Source organism: Tasmannia lanceolata, unplaced genomic scaffold (assembly GCF_043159265.1).
Source record: "Tasmannia lanceolata isolate RefF3 unplaced genomic scaffold, GAP_Taslan_0.1 ptg000006l, whole genome shotgun sequence".
Classification (NCBI taxonomy): Eukaryota; Viridiplantae; Streptophyta; class Magnoliopsida; order Canellales; family Winteraceae; genus Tasmannia; species Tasmannia lanceolata.
In genome coordinates this window covers 40,313,434-40,330,731 of record NW_027518683.1, presented here as the reverse complement: position 1 = coordinate 40,330,731, position 17,298 = coordinate 40,313,434, and the positions used below count along the sequence as shown (strand labels likewise).

The 17,298-nt window shown below is 39.4% G+C and overlaps 1 protein-coding gene across 2 annotated transcripts in view; it reads left to right on the top strand.

Annotated features, from left to right (window-relative positions):
- NSI (nuclear shuttle interacting) overlaps window positions 1-13,418 on the top strand; it is a 65,884-nt gene extending 52,466 nt beyond the window's left edge. The window contains exons 5-8 of one of the 2 annotated variants that reach the window (XM_077383166.1): window positions 10,013-10,112; window positions 10,273-10,370; window positions 11,041-11,134; window positions 13,166-13,418. In XM_077383166.1, the coding sequence (XP_077239281.1) occupies window positions 10,013-10,112; window positions 10,273-10,370; window positions 11,041-11,134; window positions 13,166-13,245 (372 nt within the window). In that variant the 3' untranslated portion in view covers window positions 13,246-13,418. Of the gene's footprint in view, window positions 1-10,012; window positions 10,113-10,269; window positions 10,371-11,040; window positions 11,135-13,165 lie in introns of both variants that reach the window. The other variant, XM_077383165.1, reaches the window with a different exon arrangement.
- The last annotated feature ends 3,880 nt before the right edge of the window (window positions 13,419-17,298 follow it).

The window sequence follows — 17,298 nt, the reverse complement described above, 5'->3', positions numbered from 1 at the left end:
CTCTCTCTCTCTCTCTCTCTCTCTAGGCTATTATATGATTGTTCGTCTAGCTCGCATTCATTTGTGAGTCATCCTCGATGATCCACGTCCACATACCCATGACCCATGCTATGGGCATTGTAGACTGATCCTTGGTGCCCCGTTTCATAGTAGATTCTGATTTAATTAGATCATTGAAGGTAAATAGCAGAAATACTGTTACATATTAAGTATTATAGTTTTGCAGGAACTAATAATTTGCACTGTGTACACGTAGAATCATATTATTGTGTTTGGGACTGGCTAAAAGGGAGTTGATCACCCTTCTCTCTACTCATTTTAGGGTTCAAATAAGGGTTCGATGGAACTTCTTTCCTATATTAACTAATCAGAAAAGGGAAAAAGAATTAATAATTGTGCTCTAAAAAGATTCACATCAAAAATTTGTATCCTCGAGAGATTTGAGCAAAGTGACCGAGACCTGGTTATCAAAGGATCAATAACTGGCTCTTTGAAAAAATTCACACCGACAAATTGTGTCCCGGAGATATTTGAGCAAGGTGACTGACAACTCGTATCCAATAATCTATACTAGGGAAATACCAAATTTCGATCTTCAGGCTTTCATCATTTTATAATTTGCTTTTTCTTTCTAATAAAGTTTTGATGAGTTTTTTGTTATTGGTAGGAAAAAACCCCGTATTTCTTTTGCTTAATGCATGGTACTTCATCAGTGATTTTTTGTGATTATGATATAAACAGGTGGAAACTAGTGTGGTAGAAGTTATTTGTGGAGAAATCATGCGACTTTAAATTTTAAATTGAGCTAAAGTGGACATCTCGTGACATGTGTCATTTAATATGATGAGTTTTTTGTTATTGGTAGGAAAAAAATCCCATATTTCTTTTGCTTAATGCATGTTACTACATCAATGATTTTTGTTGATTATGATATAAACAAGTGGAAACTAGTGTGGTAGAAGTTATTTGTGATAAACAGTGAATGACATCTCTGCAACCAAAGAAAGTCCGTCCTTGGAGACTGAGCATGGAGTTTCCATCGGCGTGGCAGGGACGGAGGAGGCGGTGCACGTTAGCCACCAGCTCTATCATGAGCCGCTGAATGTGCAAGATAGCATTGGAACAGGTGGCGGTTATTTTGAATTTCAAAATTTGGGGTCGCCAGAAAGATACAGATGGCGTAGTGTGTGTGGTCTTGACTGTTCTCCCCCTCCTAGAGTGGGCCCCACTTCTTCTAGTATTAATAGCTTTGCAGATATCCTCTCTGCTATATCCCCTTGCAGAAGTCATTCTTTGGTTTTTCCCAATGCCTCCAGCTCTGACGTCTTGATAAACGAGCCCCCTTTATCGTGTGGAGATCAAGCGAGTGGGCCAAAAGCACTTCAATCAAATTTCTCTCCTCCAGCCTTTTCCCTTGGGCCTTCGTGCTGGGCTGACACTGAAGTCGATATGGGCCCCGGCTGTCAGCCCCCCTTCCCATTAAGTTCTGAGGGGCTTTTTAACAAGTCTATCCCTTTCTATTTTGAGTGGAAATTGTTAGGCTGTTCTTCTGGACAACTCTCCATTCTCGAAATCTCAGGAAGTGTTAACCATGGATTCCTCTCTGCGTCCTTATGCAGCTACTCTCACTCTCAGGTAAGCTATCGCGATAAGATACTTGCGTGCGGGATCAGTGCCCGCTTGGTTTTTGAACAGGACCGGGCAAAGGAAAAGGTTTTTGAGGATGCCGAAGGGTTAAATGGTGCAACTTCGGTGAAAGGGGACTGGAAAGAAGTCTTGACTGAACAAGGAGCTGCAGAGGAAATCGGTTCTTTGATTTCTAAGAAAGAATATTGTCTACCTTGGATCCGTGGTCGGAAGATTTTTTTGCTTGACCTCAGTGGGATGAGTTGCTTGGGGAATCGTTTTTTCAGCCTTCAAAGGGAGTCTCCTTTTCGATTCTTAGTTAAGTTTTCTGCTTCAGGAGCCAACTTTGAATTCAACCCAAGATTCCGTTGGAGTTTCGACTCATCTTCTCTGGTGAGAATATCCTCATACTTTGAAGAGAATTGTGGGATGATCCCTGTGATGAATATTCGAAACGATCTGGTTGAGTATATGGTTGACCACACCTTGACCATTAGTAAGAAATTGGGTTTGGTCTATGCGGGCCCTGAGGCTCAGTACCGAGATGCAATTCAGGCAGCAGAACAAAGGGATGAAGGTAGAAATCCTGTCTCTAACGGGTCTACAGTTTTCAGTTCGAGTCGATTGAAAAGGGAATTACTTCGCTTAAAGTCGAACATTAATTATGAATCGGGTTCTAGTGGGAAGAGCTTTCTCTCTCGAAGAAAGGTAGAAAATCAGATGCTCGATTGGGGAAGATGCCTTCTATTTAAGTGATATTATGAAGATTTTATCTTGGAATATTAATGGTTTGGGATCCCAGGAGAAACGATCTCAGGTTAAGGAACTGCTAAAAGTCTGGAAGCCAGAGGTAGTCTGCATTCAGGAAACTAAAGTGATATCCCTTAGTCGTTTAGATTTCAAAAGGCTGGGTTTTAATAAGGAGTGGGATTTTGTTTTTTTAGCTTCTAAAGGGGCATCGGGAGGTTTACTGTTAGCATGGGATAGCATCTCTTGGTCTAATCAGGAGGTGTGGTATGGAGACTATTCCATTTCAGTTTCTCTCCAAAAGAAAGTGGATAAGTCTGATTGGCTCTTCTCTGGAGTCTATGGTCCATTCACATCTACCGAAAAAGGTCTTTTTTGGGAAGAATTGGTAAAGGTTAGAGAATGTTGCTCTCACCCATGGTGCATTGGGGGTGATTTCAATGAAATCCAGGCAGTAGGGGAGAGGTTGGGGTGTACTAGAATCACTAATAACATGAAGGTATTCTCCGATTTTATAGCAGATAATGAGTTAGTTGATCTTCCCTTGAGTGGTGCTTCTTTCTCTTGGGCCAGAGGGCAGTGTAGAAGTAGACTGGACAGATTCTTGATTTCTGGGAAATGGTTAGAACTCGTTCCCGAGGTTTCTCAGAAAGCGCTTCCTCATTTGGTGTCGGATCATTGTCCAATTCTTTTAGATCCTCGACTGGAATCATGGGGTCCATCTCCTTTTAGGTTTGAAATTGCTTGGTTGGAATTTCCCCAGATGGTGGAGAGGTTAGGGGGCTGGTGGTCTTCTTGTAAGATGGCAGGCCCGGCTGACAAAGTTATTGGAAACAAACTGAGAGTTGTTAAGGCAAACTTGAAGGAGTGGGTTAAGGAGAGAAAGCTACGTGATCACGGGCGAAAGCGGTGGTTGGAGAATAGAATGGTGGAATTAAATGCACTGGGGGAGTGTGGTCTTGATTCGGAAAAAGAGAAGGAAGAGCTGGGCAGGGTTAGTATTGAGCATAATCGTCTGCTGCTTCAGGAAGAAATAACTTGGCGTCAAAAATCTAGAGTTAAGTGGATCGTGGAGGGTGACAAAAACACTGCCTATTTCCACGCAATGGCTAGTGTTCATAGGAGAAAGAATAGAATTGAATCTTTGATTGTGGAGAGGGAAAGAGTTTCTAACAAAGAGGTGATTACAGCAGAAATTCTCAGATTCTTCAAGGATCTGTACTCTTCTGATGGTATCCTCCGCCCCATCCCGCAAGAGGTGCAGTTTGACAGCTTATGTTTGGGGGAAGCTGCATCTTTGGAAGTTCCTTTTACTGAAGAAGAAGTAAAGAAATGTTTATTTTCCTTGGCGAAAGATAAAGCTCCTGGCCCGGACGGATTCTGTTTGGCTTTCTTCCAAGTTTGTTGGGATTTTGTTAAATCGGATATGATGAGCTTTTTTCAAGAATTTTTTGACGGGATTGCTCTTGATAAAGGCACTGGGGCAACATTCATTACCCTCATTCCCAAGATAGAAGGGGCTTCAAAGGTGGCGGATTTTCGTCCGATTAGCTTAGTCGGTTGTTTATATAAAGTATTGGCCAAAGTTTTGGCGGATCGTCTCAAATTAGTTCTTCCCTCCATAATATCAGATAGTCAAAGCGCTTTTGTTAATAAGCGTCAAATTTTGGATTGTTCCCTCATTGCAAACGAAGCTATTGACGCATACAGGCGTAGTGGTCAAGGAGGAGTCTTGTGCAAACTTGATATGGAAAAGGCTTATGATCGGGTCGAGTGGGAGTCTCTGGACTATAGTCTTGGAAAAATGGGTTTTGGGTCTCGGTGGAGAGGCTGGATTAGAGCCTGTGTATCCTCAGCTTGGTTTTCTGTCCTCATTAATGGTTCTTCCAAAGGCTTTTTCAAATCATCTAGGGGGTTAAGGCAAGGGGATCCTCTCTCCCCCTTTCTCTTTGTGATTGTTGCGGAGTCTCTTAGCCGGCTTTTGAGGAAAGGTAGTGAGTCAAGTCTTTTCGAAGGCTTTTTAATTGGGTCTAATAAAGTGGAGGTTTCGCTTCTTCAATTTGCAGATGATACGCTGCTATTCTGTGCCCCAGTGATCTCTCAGGTATTGAATCTTAAAGCCATCTTAAGGTGTTATGAGATGGTTTCAGGCCAAAGAACTAACTTCTCGAAGTCTGGGTTATATGTTTTAAATGTTTCTTCTTCCGACGCTTCAGTTTTTGCTAGGATTCTGGGGTGCTCTTTGAAGTCTTTGCCCGCATCTTATCTCGGCCTTCCTTTGGGGGTGGGAAGACCGAATAAACTATTCTGGAACCCCATCATTCACAGAGTTGAAAGGCGTCTCGACTCCTGGAAGCGCAATCTCATTTCTAAAGGTGGGCGCTTAGTTCTTATCAAAGCAGTTCTATCATGCATCCCCATTTATTTTCTTTCCTTGTTCAAATGCCCAGTGAGTGTCGCCCTAAGAATTGAACAGATCCAAAGAAGGTTTTTGTGGGGGGGCTCTCTTTCCTCTGGTGGAATTCCCTTGGTTAAATGGAGCTCTGTATGCCTCCCTTTGAAAAATGGAGGGTTAGGGATTCGGAGAATAAGAGGCTTTAATATGGCTCTATTGGGTAAATGGCTGTGGAGGTTTGGGTCAGAACCGTCTGCTTTATGGGTAAGAGTAGTAGGAAGCAAATATGGGGTGAGGGAAGGAAATTGGTGCTCTGCGGATAACTATAAGTTCAAAGGTGTCACTGTTTGGCGGGACATTTTGAAGGTTGAGGTTCCTTTCTCCAAAGGTATTCGATTTAAAGTCTATGTAGGGGAATAGAATTCGATTCTGGTCAGATCCGTGGTGCTCAGCAGTTCCTCTCAAGGAAATGTTCCCTGATCTGTATCTAGTGTCTACTCAAAAGATAGGATGGGTGGTGGATTGCTTTGAAAGGATGGACTCAGGAGTGGTTTGGCAGCCACAGTTCAGACGAAATTTTTTTGATCGGGAGTTGAATTCTGTTCTTGAACTAATGGCCTTGATAGAAGGGTGTTACATCAAAAGGAGTGGGAGAGATTCCCGTGTTTGGTTTCAGTGTACATCCGGTCTTTTCTCTGTTAAATCTTTCTATCATCAGTTGGTGTATTGCGAAGCGGAGGCTCCTTTTGCGTCGATATGGAAGTCCCATTGCCCGCCGAGGATCTCATTTTTCGCTTGGGCTGTATGTTGTGGTCGAATCCAAACAATAGACTTCCTGCGGAAGAGAGGGATGATTATCGTCAACCATTGTCCTTTATGTTCTTCAGATGGTGAATCGATTGATCATCTTTTCATTCACTGTAAATTTGCCCGAGAAATATGGGGTTATATTCTATCTCGCTTTGGGGTATCTTGGGTTCTCTCAAACACCATCTCTGATTTCATTAAAAGCTGGGATTGGTGCCCCTGGAAAAGAAAGGGTAAGATGCTATGGAAGATGTGTATGGTGGCTTCTTGGTGGTTCATTTGGAAGGAAAGAAACCCCCGAGTTTTTGAAGGTGTGGCAAAATCGTCTTACAGGATTTTTATCAATATCATTTCCGAGGTGATATTTTGGGCTAGAAGCCTTTCTATGTTTCATTTCGTATCTGCGTATGATCTTTGGGAAGGTTGGGAGACTATTTGCAAGGAGGGGACTAGTAAAGTTAAAATATCACAACCCTGGATCCCTCCTCCTGAGGGAATGATAAAGTTAAACTTCGATGGCTCTTCTCTTGGTAATCCTGGTGACGCAGGGATTGGGGGTCTATGTAGAAATTCACAGGGGGATGTTCTCTGGGCTTATTCGGGCCCCATTGGAGTGGCGGATTCAAATGAAGCGGAAGTGAGAGCTGTTCATTGCGGGATTAAGTCTTTGGATATGGCTGTGATAGATAAGGTGATAGTGGAAGGGGACTCTTCTAATGTTATTCTATGGCTTCAGGGTGCAGCCTCTCCTCCGTGGCGCTTTCTATCTCTCTTTGAGGAATTAGATGATTTAGTTTCTCTCCCGTCTATATCCGTTAGGCATGTAAGGAGATCAGCTAATGCAGAGGCTGATTCCCTAGCGCGGAGTGGTGTATTTAGGCCTAGTTTGGAGCGATTTGACTATCTCCCTCCTTGATTTTGTATTTTTTCTTTCTTCTTTTATGTATTTTGCTGTGAACTATCTCGGTTCTTAATATACTCCTTTTCTACCGTCTCAAAAAAAAAAGAAGTTATTTGTGGAGAAATCATGCGACTTTAAATTTTAAATTGAGCTAAAGTGGAGATCCAGCTCCTTGTGTCATTTAATTTGATGAGTTCTTCACCATGTCGGGGCTTTGTTATTGATATTTGAATTAAATTATATCTGAATTTTTTTTGAAAGATAGACAAATTTTATTGAAACTATGGAAAATATATTGGGGACCAGAGGTCCCAACTTGCAATACATAGAATCAATTAAGGTTGGCCAAGAGCATACTCCTAGACCAGATGACAGAAACGAAGAAAATCTATTAATTCATCCACTACAGTAACTTTCCCCCGTCCAGGCACTACCTGCCTACTGGATAACTATTTTATCTCCCTACTATCTAGAATCATAGACTTCACCTCTCCCCCAAACTCCAAAAAACTATCCGGAGGCCCCCATCAGATCGAATCCAACAAAAAGTGCCATATTTGGGGGCCTCTCATGCAAGGCTTTCCTCAAAACAGATTTGTCATCACCATCTAGATAGTCATGTAGTTTGGTGATTTAAGTGACCCAACAAAACCGGAGGAGACTTGAACATGCCATTCTGAGTCAAAAACTCTAGAAGATATACAACCCCGAGAACGGGATCAGGACTTCCTGAGGGTCCCTGATCGCCAACTTCCTCCACTATTCGACAACCCACCGTCTGAAAGTGGAATAGCTTTTGTCTCCATAGAGAACAAGGTCCGGTCCTCGAAATCCTGATGAAGTCCCAGAATGAGACAGAGAGGAAAGGCGCCAACTTGGGGAAGCTGGTCTTCCCGGATCCTCGAGGGAGGCCATTCTTACTTTGTTAAGGAACCTTCAAACTTAGATGGAAAGAGCCTTTTAATAGCAAAACCAAGGGCTGTAGAGCCATGAATCGTTCATTCCTAGGAAGGAGTGCTATGATTCTGACAATACGCCTCCCTAACTATCTATGAAAATACAAAAAACCAACCATCCGGCTATTTTAATTGTCAGTCTTTTTCATCCCCAGGAACCCCAGCTATAATTCTAGATATAGGTGGGGCCAAAACTAGGAGGCCTGGATTTTAAGAGTCTAATCAATCTGCTAAGTTTCTTTTTTGCCCCCGGCGTGGAACCCAAGATGGTGCTTATCTTAGTCATGATGAAATGATCTTGGGACCTTAAACCCCTGACTGGGAAGGTCAAATCTTTGTAAATGCCGCCATGGGCGCGATTAACAACGCTCTTCCTAACATATGAAGCCTGCTTCTGTCTGGTGTAAGGGGTAGGTTTCTTGGGACTTACCAACGATCCCAAAAAGTCTTCCTTTCTCGGTGCAGGTCCCATCAAACTTTGTTCTGGAATAAGCAACGGCTCTTTAGGCCTCCCATCAAGGGATTTTGAATTTGAATTTGAAATCCCGAAAGGGCCCAACGGTCCACCTGGCAATGGCTTTGAGGACGCCGTTGGCCGGTCCGCCGCTAAGGGTGAACCAGAATCCTGAATGGGAGATTCAGAGGATTCCTTTGAGAGTTCAACCCCAATGGGATAGAACTGATCAAGGATTTTCAATCTTATACCAGAATAAGGGAAGAGTCATCGAAGGGCTAGAATCTTAGCTGAAACGAAGCTCATACAATTATGATGGTTGCCCTTCATCATGGTTTCTAAAACCTTGCCAAAGAACAACCCCCCCCCCCCCCCCCTAAAGCCTCCACTGTAGAGATAGCCCAGGCATGCAAAGGGATGCCATAAAAACGAACCCAAAGCGCCTCCTCTCCTTGAATAAAGTCCTTTTTCCAAGGCGAGAGAGAGCGTAGGTGGTTTTCCAAGGCCACAGATCCCTTAGCAATAATCTGTGAAGCCTGCATTTCAGAATCAAACATAAAAAGAACTTCATCCTTTGCCAAAGAGGAGGGCCAAGGTAACGATGGGAGCTCCCAGAACACTCGTGCCCAATTCCACAACTCCTGCAAAGACTCATTGTGGCATTTCTTTTTTCCGATCAAGCAGGATCTGAGGGAACCTGATCGCACATCCACTTCCTGCCCTGAAATAGATAAGGTTGGAGGCGCGTAGTTTTTGTTGCGATAAATTTTACCTGAGTCTGGCCAAAGGTTATCTTCAATATCCTTAGGTTTCGCCCTAGGGGATCGAGGAATCCATTTTAATGATGCTCTAGTCGAATGACACATTCGACCCGCCACTTAAAGTTTAGGTACTGGCAAGGAGAACAAAACCATGCCCCAATCCTTTTATCTTGGACATATTTGGACCTCCCTAGAGATACTCCTTTCCCACCCCCAGGAGGAAGAGTGGAGGGACTCAGTCTAGCATGTGGGCATCTTCTGCATCTAAACCGCCATCCAAAGTTATGATAATGACATTCATGGCATTGCCAATCCTCTACCCTGGCATCTTCTTCCCTCTAGAGTTTTTAGATCTTGAGAGTTTTTTTTTTTTTTTTTTTTAATTATTTCTGAATTAAAAGATACAAAAACACGCCTAATTTATTATAACTTGTAAAACTTCCATTGAACTATTGAAATTACCTTATAGTCCTGTATATAACCATTAAGGTTCTGTTAAATTCCTGGGAATTTAATTAGTTGAAGATGTGGTAACCATCCTAATAAACTTGATTCTTGGATGTGGTGTTCAATGTGGCAACTCAAGATACCTGGTTTGCTGATACATCCAGAGTTCCAGACAGTTAAATCGTAACATAATGATATGATATATAAATATGAAAGTATCTGTAATCAAGGGCAAACATAGAAAACTAACTTACACAAAAAGGAAAATTTGTAAAAAGAATAGAGCAATTTCCTGTCATGTCAGCATATGTCTCTGTTTACGGTTGAGAAGTCTATAAGTGCCATGTCTTTAGTACACAAACTGTTGGGAATGGAAAATGATTGCATTATCAATCAATCGCCTGATAGTCAGGTTTCTTGGGCAATAAATAAGTACTTGAAATTAAATATTTTTCACATGCCATGTCTTTAGATTCATAAGTTTGCCCAGGAAGCATGGAAAATAGCTATTTTTCTTTTGGATTAATCTATCAAAGGTTGCTGGGTTTTAATTTATTGCTTGGGTTCATTTTATCAATTGCAAAGCCTCTCTATAATCAGTAGTTTGCAGGATTTTGATCTGGCCCACCATTTTGAAGTGGTTTTAACTAGGATGAACTATTATTGAAAGCCAGCTAATACATCTGTAAGAAGTTGGGGGTTGGGGCTTCTTCAATTTTTTACACTAAATAATGATTTTGTTTGACAGGTGGTACACCTAAATCTATTTTATCATTTGCTGAAGTGATAAATGAATTTTTCATATCCTATCCTTTATTTATAATTTCAAAATTGGCACATTAGTCCTAATTATTACTACTACACTTTATACTCTTCCAACTACAATCACTAATAAGCATTAGGTCCTGGACTGAATAGGTGGGCTGGCCTAGGAGGCCGCTAACAAAAGTGGCCGCGGCTTTGAAAAATAGCTACATGGTAGCAACCCTGCATGCAATAAGGAAATCTCCAGACGCCGGTACTTTTATCATTTGAGATCTTGTAGCCTTCTGTAATACTTTCTGTTAGATTGAGCTGATATTTCATGCTTGTTTATACTTTAATATAATTTGCAGCTGAGATCTATTTAATTAAATGATGAACATCTTAGTGTACTTGGAGAAGTTATTTGACAGAAGGGAATGATCGAAAGGAGCTTATTGGCATGGCTCGCGCTACTTCAGATCATGCCTTCAATGCCACGATTTGGGATGTCCTTGTTGATCCTTCTTATCAGGTATGATTCCGGAATTGACCAGCTAACTGAGTTCCTGAAAACCTGCTTATTTCAGCTTTCAGGTTAAACTTTGTCATCAGACATCTCCTATAAATGATTTATATAAAAGCTATGTGACTTGGTCATGGATTCCCTGGCATGCCAACCATAGTTAGCAAAATCTGATTTGGCAATAAAATGGGATGACAAAAATTCAAGTTTAATACGGTATTGGTTCAAAAAAACGGAGACACAAGAAAATGAGTTCAAAATTGTCTTTTACAAAATATGGTGAGGGTAAAATTGGAAAGTTGGCCAAAAAACATTTTTAAAACGTTTGCCTAAAAAAACGGAGTTTTGTCGTTGTAAAAGTTTTAAAGGGCATATTAAACAGCACACCAATAAAACACGTTTTTTTCCCAAAAAAACACCGTTTAAAACGGAGTTTTGCTAATTATGATGCCAACACATTTTTACACACAAGTTGAACCCAAAATCCAATTAAATTGCACATTCAAACTTGAATAGTTTGGTTAACATGTATCTGACATTTGTCAAACACTTGGCAAGATGTCCAACATGGCATTTGTTTAGAAAGTGGTGTGTCCTTGTTACATATGTTTAAGGTAATAATATAAAGGAATCCCCAAGTTTAGCACTGTTAACTTAAAGGGTACATGTTGTTTTCCAGGGACGGGGTCTTGGAAAGGCTCTTGTCGAACAGTTGATACGGGCATTGTTGCAAAGGGATATTGGCAATATAACTTTATTTGCTGATAATCAAGGTAAAGATGCGAATCCTGTTTATCATTACCTTACTACTGTATTTAATTCAACATATCTCTGTCATCAGTATTCTTACTCATTAGCTTACTACTATTTACTTGAATCACATGCCCTCTCTATGCATTGCAAGGACGTTGCGTGTTGGGTGTAATTAAGTTTGCGTTTGTTATGTTATTTGTTTGAAATCGGTTATGGACATATGAAATTCATCAGAATGAAGCCGTTTTATATGAAGAGTTCCATCCCATCTATGTTGCATCAGTACGGGTACAAGTGCAAGTATCATAATCCCACATGGATATGTGTCTAATTTGGCGAACATTTAGTAAATAAAGATTCGTGGATTCGCCAAGATATTTTAATCAATTCTAAAATTTTAATTTGTTCCCATAATAATACTATGGTTGTAAGAAGAAAAATATTAAAATTTTAAATAGGTTAAGTAAACAGAAAGTTTTATTTTCATATAAAAACTTATTAGTAGGATTTAAAAAAAAAAAAACTTATTAGTAGGCTGGATAAATCTGAAAGGGAAATGATTTCAGCGCTACCATGTTTTGATAAGATGCGTGAAGCATCTTGTCGGTTCTCAAAAAGCTCTTACATGCCTTTAAATACTAAACGACAAGATGCGTCATGCATCTTTATCAAACCAGGGTAGCACTGAAATCATTTCCCAATCTGAAAACATGCAGTAATTATAAAGTTGTGGTGCTAGTACTCAGAAAAAAACAGAAGAGATCTAAAACTGTCCCCTAGAATCCTGAAGCATTGGAGTCTGACACGGGTACTTCGCCCATTCAGAAGAATCCGTGTAACATGGCTTCCTACGTACAAAATATATGCTAGGTATCAAGTTTGCTTCAAATGCCCCAAGAATCCTGAAGCATTGGAGTCTTACACGTGTCTGATACCGGTACTTAGCCCATTCAGAAGAATCCGTGTAACATGGCTTCCTACGTACAAAGCAAATGCTAGGTATCAAGTTTGCTTCAAATGCCCCTCTTGAGATTTGCATGCTATCAACTTGTACATGATGTCTATATAGAAGCTTTCAATTATTGAAATAAAGATGACATTAGCTTATAAAGATATCCAAAAACAAGATAAATAGAAAAAAGAAACCAAAAAATAAGAATCCCATGTTAACATGGGAGTGCATGTCCAGATCTTAGAAGCAGGAATCTTCCCTCGGGGTGCCGCTCCCACCTCGGAACCTCGATTCGGCGCTCCTTAAGAAGGAGCTTCTAGGGAGCGCGACCCAAAAAAGCAGGAATTACTCCCATGACGCTCTCAGCCTACTTCTATTACTCCATAAGTCCCACCATCACCAACTTCCTTGCATCAAACTCCTCCAACTCTTCAAATTACTTCATTGGAGTAAGCACAAAGGCTTGTGCATCTTCAGAAGGCACAAGGAACGAGGCGCTCCCAAACTTAGATGGTTAGAAATTACTCTTCAAAGATGGTTAGAAATTACTGGTTTTTGATGTACTTAACTTTTGAAAGATACATATGAAAATGATTAGAAGCTATTATTTTTTATGTACTTGAATTTTGAAAGATATCTAAAGAAAATATTACATTAGACGCTCCCAAACTTAGAATCTTCTAGACCCCACGCTTCCCCGCCCCCGCTCCCGCCTCCGCCCCCCCACCCGCACCCACTTCGTGCTTCTAAGGTCCAGATGCTTCAGCAAATTACTGAACATAAAAGTGTTATGCCCTTGTTATATGAATCACTGTCATAGCATGAATTTTGTGGATTAGTAGGAAGCATGTTTCTTTACCTTAAACTCAGGGTGCAATTTGGGTTGGGTCGGGTTGACCTTTTGCTAAAAAATGAATTTGAAACAACCCGAACCAAGGCCTTATTTTTGGTAAAATCTCTCAACCCAAATTCCCAAAAATCAACTGGAGTTGCACCCCTACCTTAAACTATTAGTGACTAAGCATACATTATGCTGATTAAACATGAAATTCAAATACTTAAAGCTTGACATCATATTGTTTGCTTTTGTCATATGCAGTTGTGGATTTCTATAGAAACTTGGGGTTTGAAGCTGACCCAGAAGGCATTAAGGGTATGTTCTGGTACCCAAGGTATTAACCCCTTCTCCTCCTACAACAAGATTCGTCTAATAGGACTTTAATTATAAGGCTCACATTACCATTGTGATGTGCCACAATGGCGGAACCCTTCACGGGTATGTAATTCTATGAAATGTACTCATTATTCTATAATGGTTATAATTCAAAAGCTCTGGAGGTAGTCCGCTGTGATTGTTGAGTTTTTTCTTGTATAGTCACAAATATCTAAGACAGATTTTAAAATATCACTATATTTTGTGATTTTTTAATAAAATGACATAATATCAAAATGTTCCCGAGAATTTGAAAATTTATCGAGATATCTTCATATCTTATTTTTATTGTGAAAATATCCCCATAAATTCACGATTTTATTTGGGGCGATGATTTTTTCACACCCCGCCCCAAGATGATGTGCCCCTTTTTTAACATGATTTGACGTCAAAAAGCGTTAAGTTGGCCCACAATTCAAGTTGAAGGTGTGGCGCATCATCCTGTTGGGGGTGAAAAAATCATCTCCCTATTAGTTGTTGTCCTATTTTTGTCCTTTAATTTTACATTTTTATATATTTTATTTCGGGAAAGTGTCTCTAAGGGATACCTTGCCTAAGGGATCGTTGAAAACGGTACCCATATTGTTTGGGTGATGCAAACCATTAATTTGATGGGCCCTGACATAGATAGGGTGTGCCCAAAAAATCAGCTCCATAGGATCATCTCAACCCTTAGATTTGTGGAGGTTAAAATGGACGGGTATAAACCTCTACAAATCTGTCCATTTTTAACCTCCAAAAATCAAAGAATTAGGATGATCCTATGGAGCTGATCTTTTAGGTACACCCTATCTAATGTCAGGGCCCATCAAATGAATGGTTTGGATCACCCAAACAATATGGGCCCCATGTGTTTTTTGAGGGATCCCTTAGATACCTTATCTAAGGTATCCCTTAGAAACACTTTGGGCACATTTGGCTGCCAGGAATTGTGTTTCATGATCAATTGGGCGTCTTCAAGTGGAGATGAGGGTGAAGTCAGCTGAAATTCCGGTATCAAAATCCTGGAACTAGTAGAGAAGTTGCTAAAATACCGGAAAAGGTTGATCCAGTTTTGAGTAGAGTTTTTGGTTTCCCAATTTTTAGCAACTTCTCCTCATGGGAGACACTAGTTCTGGTATTTTGTTTCCGGATTTTTTAGCCGATTTCATCCTCATCTCCACTTGGAGACTCTCAATTTATCATGAAAAACAATTCCTTGCAGCCAAATGTGCCCTTTCCCGATTTTATTTTCCCTGACAGAAACCCGAAAAGAAGAAAAGAAATTTAAAATATGTCAGAGTTACAACCTTCATGAGAAATTGCTCAGGCAAGTCTTGTGGTAATCCTTGATTTCTAATTGTGATATAGTCAATATAATTAGAGTTTTTGAAATCTCACGGAAGATCTTCTAAAAATGTTGAAAATGCCCTGGACAACACGTTCTTCTGTTTTTTTTTCTTTTGGCCGGGTAAAGTCAATAGAGTGATTAACAACTATGATTTTGTCCATTTTACATGCCTTCCTATTCCTATTATTTTATTATTAATGATGTAGACTGGTTGAAAACCTGCTCTACTTTTCAATTCAATGAGATTGACTGAAAACCCCGATTAAAGAAAAGATGAAAGGATTAAATATCAGTATGAAAAGAAATCTGAAATCTTGAAAGTTTTACTTCAAAATGAAAGATGACACTCCTAGAATGACGGGGAGAAATAAGAATGGGATGGATAACAAGGAAAGACATCATCAGGCGGTAATTTTGTCCTTAGTCACAATTATTTCCGACATTTTTTAAATATCGTGATTTTATCGTGATACTTGGGAAAGGCTACTGAAATTAGCAATACCTTGTTTTGATAAATGCACAATCTCACCTTGTCTTTCTTTTTTGAATTGGCTTCCTAGAGCTTTTTGGGAATTGTAATGAATCTTTTACTGCTGGTTAATTAATAAAAGACAAGGTGAGTTTGTGCAATTATCAAAATATAGTATTGCAAATATCTGTAGCCTTTTATAAAACTATTGGGATATTTTTTATAATTTATCATCAAAAATATCGTGGTAATTTTATTATGTTTATATTTTTCTCAAATTATATATTTTAAATATTCTATTTTTTCCAGTTTTTTTTTTTTTTCCAATACAAACCCAAAAGTAACAAAAATTTAAACTGTCCCGAGATATACACTTCCCAAGAAATTCCTAGCGCAAATATTTGTGACAAATGCTGGTCCCTTTGGAGACAACCTGTTTTATATGTATATTCATTTATTTCTATGCACATTTCACATTTGTACGAATTATATGAGCATTGAGCACATACACACCTACATGGAACATGAGCACAGGTAGATATGCAGGCAATATGCACATTAGTTATTTATTTTTTAGGGAAAAATACACTTAGACCCCCTGTGGTTTCTGACACATTCAACTTAACCCCTAATGTTTAAAAAGTTACAAGTAGACCCCCTGTGGTTTCAATTTGTGTAAGGTAGACTCCCATATATCTTAAATTGACTCCTCATGTGTCTTTCTCTCTCCTCTGGGTTAAAGAGAGAAAGAGGAGAGAGATAGACACATGGGGAGTCAATTTAAGATATTTGGGAGTCGATTTATCACTGCCTTATTATTTTTCTTAATTTTATTTTTAAATTTTTATAAATTCTAATTATTTAATTTTTCATTGTATAATCGCAAAAATAACAAAAACAAATTAAAATATCCTGAGATACATCCTTCCCAAGAAATTCTAGACTATGGTCATGTAAGTAAACATATTCAAAATGCCTTTGAAAACCTGCCTTTAAAGACTTCTCGACCCCAAGACCAGGTCTATCTGCTATGGTTGGGTTGGTATGACTATTGTAGTTTGTTTGAACTTTCTCTACTTACTATTATTTTTTGTATAATATGCCTATAACACCCACCTTTCTTAAGGTCTTACCACTTGCTTTACTTAATGTTTAGATTAAGATTCATATCACCTAACGCTATTTTTTAAAATAACAATCCATTTTAGAGTTGACATTTTCATGAAGTAGTTGCACATGATGCTTGCCATTGTATGACTGACTGTTCGAGTCTTTGTAGGAGCTTCTGATTTTCGGATTCCTCGGCATATTTATAAATAAATAAAGGAGAATTTTGTGCTCTCTCAAATTGGATTGAGGGGCTGAGATTTCTATCAAGAAACACCATATATTTAGGAAAATGATATCAGCACAACCATGTTTTGATATTTTCACTAATGCATCTTGACTTTTAGTATTTAAAGAGCTGTCAAAAGGTTATTAAAGTTCCCAAAAAGCTCTCAAAAGCCAATTAAAAAAGAAAAGACAAGCTGGGCCTGTGCAATTATTAAAATATGGTTGTGCTGATATCATTTTCCTATATTTATTAGCTAAGCATACTAAGTACATTTTATGAAGTGTCAATTAAAACCATATAAATATGAGAATTGCTAGGCAATTTCACAGAAAGGCATTTTGCGGCTGACTTCTTTTTTATGACATAGGGTATCCTCACCCCAATTTCACGGCTGACTTTTGCATGAGAGAACAGCCGCACAGGCTCACCTCTTTTTTACTGACTTTGTCTTATTCATTTAATTCATTTGGGGCGGCTGTTCTCATGCAAAAGTCAGCCGCGAAATGGCTTTATGCAAAATTGCCCAGAAAATCCCTACACATATATAGCAAATCTAGGTAACGTGAAGCAATTTTAGCTGCTCTCGCACTTATTAATTTTTGCACCTTCTAGTATCTCAAATCAAGAATTCTTGTCATGCTATACATGTTTATGTATAATGTGTGGTTTAACATTACAAAATGACCCGATTTCAGAAGGTAGAAGCAACGGGTGGACCCAATGAACCGGGAAGGGCGCACCAGACTCCCTTAAAGCTTAAACATTGTAAGGCTGCAAGGCAGTCAACATCCCTTACAAAGAGAATATTTTGTGTGTTACTATTACTCTGTGTTTAGTGAAGACGATAAGCTACAATTAACAACAGAACTGAATAGAGAAAAATT